Genomic DNA, 9,148 nt, shown 5'->3' on the forward strand with positions numbered 1-9,148 from the left:
TGTGCTACGGAGACACGGGCAGTGAGCTGATTGGTTGTTTGTGTCCCAGGTGTGTGCTACGGAGACACGGGCAGTGAGCTGATTGGTTGTTTGTGTCCCAGGTGTGTGCTACGGAGACACGGGCAGTGAGCTGATTGGTTGTTTGTGTCTCAGGTGTGTGCCACGGAGACACGGGCAGTGAGCTGATTGGTTGTTTGTGTCTCAGGTGTGTGCCACGGAGACACGGGCAGTGAGCTGATTGGTTGTTTGTGTTCCAGGTGTGTGCTACGGAGACACGGGCAGTGAGGTGGAGGCGGAGGGGAATGGCATGCTCCACTGCAGGGTGGGCTCTCTGTTCACCGGCCGCAGCAGCTTCCACCCCGGGGAGCCTCGCGAGGGACTAGCCGGAGTCCCCACAGGTCAGGCTCATCTGCACACATCCTTTACACAGGCCTGTCACAAGCTCTTTACTCAGGCCTGGCACAAACATTGTTTGTTCAGTCCCGACACAATACTACGACTACACTTGTTTCTTGTTTTACATCCACAGACACATTTGGTGATATTTGTTATGAAGAATGATCTTCATTTATAGGATGATGAGGTCTACGTGAATGTCTTGTTCCACAGCCACTATCGGTATCCATCAGATTGTACACTGACGAAAATCTCCCAAGTACGCCTTTCACAGACTAGTCGACTATCAAAACCACTAGTTGACACTGTGCATCACTGTCGACTGTAAACAGCCTCTCAGAGCCAATCAAGACTTGATCATTTTTAATGGGTGAAAAAAACATGATATATCTCCCGTGACTTGTCGACTACTGTTTGGGAAGTAGTCGATGACTACTAAAATGCAGTAGTCGTACTCGCACGGTTGGGTTTTTTTGTACAATATCTCCTGCAAGCACAAAAGCACTTCACGCGGCTGGTAGCATCACGTTGTAGTGTAAGATATATATATGCCTTTTCTTTTCTTTTTTCTTTTCTCCTTTTCCTGTGTTTGGTTTGTTCTTTGTGTTCTGAAAAACATTGAAAAATAAAATATTGGTCGGGGGAAACGCAGTAGTCGTGCTGCGTGCCGTATCTCCACGTGGAGCCAAGAATGAAAAGTTGTAGAAAATGTGTGTGGCCATTTGAAACTGAAGCGTGTAGAAGAAGCCCTGTAAGATCCTTGTCCTCTCTCTCGCCAGGCGGCGCAGGTCCACTGGTCATCTGCTCCGACTGCTACGACAACGCCAACATCTACTCTCGTACGCGGGAGTACTGCCCCTACGCCTACCTGGGCGAAGACGACCCGCTGGACAGGAGCCTGCCCGGCCTGAAGGAGGGCTTCAGCGAGCACGCGCAGCACGAGGACACGGCGCTCGAGAGCCTCATCAGCCACCAGGACTCCTCCGTCTTCCTCGCCTCCCACCACAAACATACTACGCCCCCGGAGCACTACCCCAACGGTGAGACACATACACAATCACACAATTAGTTGGTGTTATTCTGGGCAGTGTAGACCATCCTGTGCAGTGTAGACCATCCTGTGCAGTAGGGCTGCACGATATATCGTTTACACATCGACATTGCGATGTGCGCATGCGCGATAGTCACATCGCAGGACGTGCGATGTCAAAAGCAAATTAACTCGTCATGTTGCTTGATAAACTCTCACTTTAGGGGTAGCCTACTGAGTGAAATGCAGGCTCTCTCAAAGGAGAGAGACGCCCCGCTACTGTACTCACTCATTTAGTGCTTAGCTTCAACACAACAAACATGCACAGAGAGCAAAATTGAATTGTTTTTGCTTATGTTGCGTTGCTGACAGTAGCCTGTCTGTAAACGATGTGGTTGCGGAGGCGGACTTGTCCACAGCTTGCAGCGCACTCGCATACAGCAGGCTGGCTGCTGTAACTCAACATGTCCGTGGAGTGGAGATATTTACTCTTGAAACACCAAAAAGCAAGACCGCAACTTATGACACGAAGGCTAAAGTGATTACTGAGAAGTTGTCCGTGTATCACCGCAGCTCTCTCTCCCCCTCAGTCTGATGATGCATCAGATGATAGCAGTAACGTTACGGTAGAGGTAATCATACATAGCGACTCATTTACACAAAACATGTCGGTGAAAATAAAAAGACAATAGACATAGCTGGGCAATTAAATGTATATTTATTACTTTTCACGAATGAATTGTTTGTCACCGGTCGGCTGCATGTGAATCCTCGTCTCTGTACTGCCCTGCGTGCGCTCAAAAACCGGAACTCCCCAAATGCGGAGCGTACCACTTGGTAGTTTCTGGAGGGGGGTCAGACCAAGTGTGTGAAGTAACCGTGTGAAGTGGCAGCGGTGTTTCATTGTTGATTTATTGAAACGTTAGAAGAACGAAAGAAGTTGAAAGCAGTGATTATAATCAATTAAATCTAATGTTTTTCTGCAAATAGCATCATTGGGAGGTAGATTCTGGCACTCAATATTAGGGGTGGGCAATATATCAAATTTATATCCATATTGTATTGTGATTTGAGACTATATATGGTCTTAGATGTTGGATGGTAATATGGTGATACAGCATACATGTTGTCTTTCCCTGGTTTTAAAGGCTGCATTACACTAAGTGAAGTATAGGCTAGTGACATTTTAAAGTAGAATGTCATAACTCACTTTTTCATGTAAGTCATGGAAATCCATTGGTCAAAATGTGTATGCACCCTGATAGATGACGCTCTGAGGCCTACCAGTAGGTCACAGCCCAGTGGTTGAGAAACATTAAAATACCTAATTTCCCCTCCAAAATCAGATGGACTCCTCTACAAAATCATCCCAATCATTCTAGAAATATTATTTTCTTTCAAATAGAGCTAACCTGGTGAAAATCTGTATTTTTTCATATCGCAATATATATCGCATGGGCGGGGAATATCGCAATGTCAGTTTTTTCCAATATCGTGCAGCCCTACTGTGCAGTGTAGACCATCCTGCAACCGGATGGCCGAGGTTGGAGCCATCGCGTCTGTAAGGCCCCGTTCACACAGTACGCCGAAGCAACGCTCAACCGAAGCTGTACCTACAAGTTTCATTTAGGCGTCCTTGTTAACAGGCGAAGCCGTTCACACCACCCGCGCGCGTGTGCCACGCTGATGCCGTGCCGAAGCCACGCTGAAGCGATCACTCAGGATTGATGCCGAATTTCCAAGCGTGAAGCCGTGAGGCATGAAGTCAATGGGAGTTGTGGGCGGCTTCAAGGCACGAGTGGATAGTGGTAGTGGATAGTGGATATCCACTACCATTTATTTGCATTAATTTAATTCCCAATCACGACACACTGTGGTAAGAACTAAGAAGTATTAATATCAACAAAAAAAAAATCAATAATATTTTTATTCAATTTTCAAATTTTACAAGACAAGACAACGACAAAGACAGAAAACAAAAAGACAGGGCAGCTTAACTCATTGAGTGCCATGGACGTCTTTCGACGTCCAATTAAATAGTGACGTAGAGTGCCACGGACGTCTTTCGACGTCCAATGCGTTTTTTGACGGTGGGACGTCGATCAAAGCCTTCCGCAGCTCCTGTACAACTATTGTAGCTATTGGACGTCTATAACCTATTTTACAGAACCCTTAGGTGGCGACAGTGCTCTCCAGGTTAACAGAAAGGCAGAGAAAAACAGAGAATAAGTCGTTGGGGAAACGGAAATCGCATCGCATCCGTATGCATCGATATGCATGAAGCGTTTTAACGTTAGATGTGCCTGCAGCAGGCAGCAGCCAATCTGCTCCCACAATTGAGCTCCTCCATGTCCGCTGCGACAGGCTGTCGCCGACAGCCCATTCGCATGATCAGCCGTTATTATTCTCAACTGGAAGCATACAGTAGTAGCCGGTGACAAACACACGCGGAAAAGGCTGGATGTCGCCGACGCGCACCCTTCACAGTGCAGAGCAAACTCAGCAGAGAGCCACCTCCCATAAGGAGGAGTGTGCAGTTGAGGCGGGGTGGGGGGGGGGGGGGGGGGGCACGCAGAGCAGCACACAACACTGACCCAGACAGCAGGACAGGGTTGGCAAACGCAAGCCAGAATATCCGATGCCCACCAGCAGCAAATCAAGATCAGCAAGAAGCTGCAACCAGCAGCGCACGCAGGGGCCAGCGCTGCTGGTTGCAGCTAAAAATATTATTCTGCCAAACAAAATTCCCTGGCCTTCACTGTTTTATTGAAGGAAATTATTTTTGAGGTGTGACTACATCAGAAAATTAGCTTCAGAGTCAGTGATGTGTTTGAAATGTTTAATTTCACAAAAGGGCCATTATCTCAGCTTCTAGAAAAAAACTGCTCTTTTTTGTTAAATCAAGCTATCTTCTCCGGCTGATAACTAAAGAACGGAAAATGATATCAATAAACCTGTTTTTGCTGATGATAGAAAAGAGTCTCATCGTTCTTTTTGCGTGTTCATTGTTTACATAGTAATATCACACAATATTCTGTGGGCCTCGAGAAATCACTGAAAAAAGCTCTGAAACTCTGGCACTGGGAGCGTCCGTTCTCCAAAAGTGGCTGGCACTCAATGAGTTAAACACTTCACAAAGACACAGATGTGGACAACAATGAAGAAAAGGATGGACAGATGAATGAGAATATGATAAAATTAATTAAATTAAATTAGATGTACAAGGCAAAAGGCAGTACTCAGGTGGCAATATCACTTCGGTTGAGGTATCCAATAGTCAGTGTCTCTGCTAGGTTAGGGTCAATATATTTCAGGTAGGGCTCCCACACTTTATAAAAGACATCGGTTGTTGAGTGTAGCATACATGTCATGAACTCCAGAGGCATAAGCTGCATAATTATCTGGTGCCAGTTCCTCTTTGTTGGAGGTTTGTCTTTAAAGGCCCAATCCGTCAAAACTCACTATTACTGACGCCGGTGGCCGTTAGTGTAACTGCAGGCAGCGTGTGAACGAGCTGACGCGCGGACACCATACTCGCACGCGCACAAGCAGTTGCCTGGCAACAGCAGAGCTGTTAGTTGCTTTGTAACATTAACTCATAAAAGTCACTTGAAAACGGCAACCTGGACAATTTATCGGTCAGATCAGCCTCGAGATGGCCAGGAAGGATTCTGGATGAATTAGGGGACGTTATTGTGGCATGTTTGGTCGTGTTTTGGCTTGCGTTGGCTGCGGGCAAGTCGATACTCATGTTAGCAAAAGCCAGGAAATAGCCTGCTCCCCCTGTATGTACGGTAATGCCTGGAGTTGACCAAACTGAACCAAACTGAACAATCAAACAATGTTTCATAAGCATAACAGTAACGTTAGGCATATTTAGGACTGTTAAATTCATTATCCACAAAAGACGGTAACGTTATTAGTGGGGCTGGTGGTAATTTCTATAAATGTAAATTAATATTAGTTAGCCGCGATTAGCATCAAGCTAACATTACTAGTATGTGCAGTCCCACTGCAGTCAGAGCCTGCTGGCTGCGGGAAGTGGATACTCATGTTAGCACAAGCCAGGAAATAGCCTGCTCCCCCTGTATGTACGGTAGCCTACCGTCAAACAATGTACCGTAAGCATAACAGACAGTAGGCTAACGATAGGCATATTTCCGACTGTTAGATTCATTATCAACACAAGACAGTAACGTTATTAGTGGGGCTGGTGGTAATTTCTATAAATATAGCTAAATCTATTAGTTAGCCGCGTATAGCATCAAGCTAACGAATCACCACCGCAGCTAAATGCAGTCAAACAATAATGTTCCATGACCATAAGCATAACGGTAGTAACGTTAGGGTTGCATTACTTCACACAAGACGGTAATGTTAGCAGAGTTTCTGACCAGGTGGTCAGATACTTGTACTACGGAGTGACAGTAAAAATCTTGAATCTTGAAAATCCATTAGCAAGCAGCTAACGTTATCTGGTCAAAACCACATTACACTAGCTACAAGCAGCAAGTTCCCTTCATGAACCGAAAACACAGTCCTCCTGACTCTAGTTTCCCCCCGATGTCGGTCACATTGCTGCTGTCTGGCCAGACGGGCTTCATTAGATAAATATTTATTTATTTAGTCTGGACTTTTTCTGGAGTCTGTGTTTGTTGTTTCCTTTAGCTAGCAGCTAGCGACGAGCGTAACGTTAAAAGCTACTTCAGCCATTTCCTGTTAGCGTCTAGGACAAGGGGCAAGCTCGACGTGAACGCGCGAGACGTCACATCCTCTAGCTGTGGCGGGAGATGCTATCCACTTCGAAACTGCGGTTTTCCATGTATCTTCTGAACGGCTGGTCGGAGAGAAACGCCCCTGGTCGCCATTTTTAAGTGACGTCAAGGCGCATTCACTCAGTGCCAATAATAAACACTTTGTGCACATTTATTTCTCGCCAAAACCAACGGAATGGGCCTTTAATCCAAAATAAAAGAATATTTTTTCTAGCAGCAAAAGTTAATAAATTAAATAGCCGTTTATGATGTTTATAAACGAGTTTCTTATGGGGAAGACCAAGAATAAGGCTGACAGGGTCTGGGTCCAACTCCACACCAAAGATGACACTCAACTGCTGCACTATGTCTGACCAGTATCGTTCTATCTTAGGACATGACCATATGCAGTGAGTGTAATCTGCCACCTCTATCTTACACTTAAGGCAGAGGGGAGACAGGCTAGCATTCATTTTATGACGAAGGCTGGGTGATATTTGCAATCTATGTATAATTCTTAGCTGTCCACACTCTGTTGCACACAGAAATTATTTTGGCATTATCAAATATATCACACCAGTCCTCGTCATCAATCTCCACCTCAAGGTCCCTCTCCCATTATCTGCTTGGTATTAATATCTAATTAAAAATGCTTTGAAATGCAAAATAATGGCATTTTAAACATGCGATACAAAGATGCGATTAATAATTAATTATTAACTATAGTTAATCGCAAGATTAATCGCGATTAAGAAAAGTAATCGTTTGACAGCCCTATTTCTAATACTTACCATTTGACAGTGGAGACAGCCAAAATATCGATGCTGAGATTTGGTTTACCAACGATCCAAAAATATGTGGTTGGGACTTATGAAACGGGGAGTGTATAGTATAGTATAGTGTGTATAGCCCACTAAGTATTGTCTTGTTTCCTTGTCTTCACAGATGCCCCCGCCAGGTCTTTCTGGGGCGAGGGAGAAGATCCGTCCACACAGCCCCAGCCAGGAGCGTCCCAGCACCCAGTGACTGTACACAGGAGCCCCCCTCTGACCTGCACTGCCGACGGGCCGGAGGAAGGGAGCGGCGCAGAGGTGGACTGCTTCCCCGGCAGCCAGTGCACACAGGACCACAGAAGTGCCTCCGATAGGACTAACCCTCCAGAGCATCCGGCCCCCACATAGTCCCTCCACATGCAGCCACCCCTCTCTCTCTCTCTCTCTATCCACTACCTCCAAACAGACTCCTCACATTCTGCCAAAGATGCTCTCTTGTATGTTTACATTCCCCTTCCGCCCCCGGAGGACATGTTGGCTTGTTTGTTCATCCCTTTGAAAAGAGGGGTCTCGCGCTGGAGAGATAGATTTGGCGATTGAAGCGACCGCCGCCTTGACACCCCCACACCTCCGGAGGGCGCCGTTCTCTCATGCCCTCCACACACTCTTCTTCACGCTCTTTCCAGAGAGCGTTCTGAATGTATGCTTCACAGAGCCATGTTGGATGCTGCCATGGGAGCAATGGCAAGACATTGCCAAGTCTTAACAAGTTCTCCCCTCTGTCCCTGCTACTGGGGGGGGAGGTGGGCTTACCTCTGTCCCTGCTACTGGGAGGAGGTGGGCTTACCTCTGTCCCTGCTACTGGGAGGAGGTGGGCTTACCTCTGTCCCTGCTACTGGGGGGGAGGTGGGCTTACCTCTGTCCCTGCTGCTGGGAGGAGGTGGGCTTACCTCTGTCCCTGCTACTGGGGAGGAGGTGGGCTTACCTCTGTCCCTGCTACTGGGGAGGAGGTGGGCTTACCTCTGTCCCTGCTACTGGGAGGAGGTGGGCTTACCTCTGTCCCTGCTACTGGGAGGAGGTGGGCTTACCTCTGTCCCTGCTACTGGGGAGGAGGTGGGCTTACCTCTGTCCCTGCTGCTGGGGAGGAGGTGGGCTTACCTCTGTCCCTGCTACTGGGGAGGAGGTGGGCTTACCTCTGTCCCTGCTACTGGGGAGGAGGTGGGCTTACCTCTGTCCCTGCTACTGGGAGGAGGTGGGCTTACCTCTGTCCCTGCTACTGGGAGGAGGTGGGCTTACCTCTGTCCCTGCTACTGGGGAGGAGGTGGGCTTACCTCTGTCCCTGCTGCTGGGGGGAGGTGGGCTTACCTCTGTCCCTGCTACTGGGAGGAGGTGGGCTTACCTCTGTCCCTGCTACTGGGAGGAGGTGGGCTTACCTCTGTCCCTGCTACTGGGGGGGAGGTGGGCTTACCTCTGTCCCTGCTACTGGGAGGAGGTGGGCTTACCTCTGTCCCTGCTACTGGGGGGAGGTGGGCTTACCTCTGTCCCTGCTACTGGGAGGAGGTGGGCTTACCTCTGTCCCTGCTACTGGGAGGAGAGGTGGGCTTACCTCTGTCCCTGCTACTGGGAGGAGGTGGGCTTACCTCTGTCCCTGCTACTGGGAGGAGGTGGGCTTACCTCTGTCCCTGCTACTGGGGGGAGGTGGGCTTACATTTCCTGCCAGAGCATAGTGCTTCACGCTGGCAGTTTGGACTTGTCGTTCATGGTACGGATCCATGTTGGAGCGCGGCCTACGTGACTTTGGTAGAAATCGCAAACCGCCTCTTCCCAAGTGGCCAATAGAGGGGTGAACTGGGGGGCGGGGACACGTTGGGTTCCCTAACCAGCAGTTTGTGGTTCTCGTAGAGGAAAGAACCTTTGAATGCATCCGGTCTGACATTCCCATAGCCATCCCTATTGACTCGACTCTCTGGCGAACCCAATCCCAGAGACGCTAACACCAAATTGTGGTGTATATTATAAATATATATAATTATATCCTATATCATATTTGCCTACTCTCATTTTCCGTCTTATGTCAAAAGCTATTGTCATTTCCTCCTTTTTTTATTCGTTCTTCATAATGATGTTCTGTTTGGGATGAAAGCGTACAAAGTTTGCACATTTGACAATCGTGGTTTTGCCGGCCATTTTCTAAT

General features: G+C 47.8%; 1 protein-coding gene across 1 annotated transcript in view; it reads left to right on the forward strand.

The window, feature by feature from the left end:
* The window catches only part of lrig2 (leucine-rich repeats and immunoglobulin-like domains 2), a 28,004-nt gene extending 20,406 nt beyond the window's left edge, over positions 1-7,598 (forward strand). The window contains exons 16-18 of the mRNA XM_083661824.1: positions 258-398; positions 1,176-1,436; positions 7,126-7,598. Coding sequence (XP_083517950.1) covers positions 258-398; positions 1,176-1,436; positions 7,126-7,361 — 638 coding nt within the window. The 3' untranslated portion in view covers positions 7,362-7,598. The remainder of the gene's footprint in view (positions 1-257; positions 399-1,175; positions 1,437-7,125) is intronic.
* Positions 7,599-9,148: the final 1,550 nt, after the last annotated feature.

This window comes from Poromitra crassiceps (genome assembly GCF_964638095.1).
Source record: "Poromitra crassiceps genome assembly, chromosome: 27".
NCBI lineage: Eukaryota > Metazoa > Chordata > Actinopteri > Beryciformes > Melamphaidae > Poromitra > Poromitra crassiceps.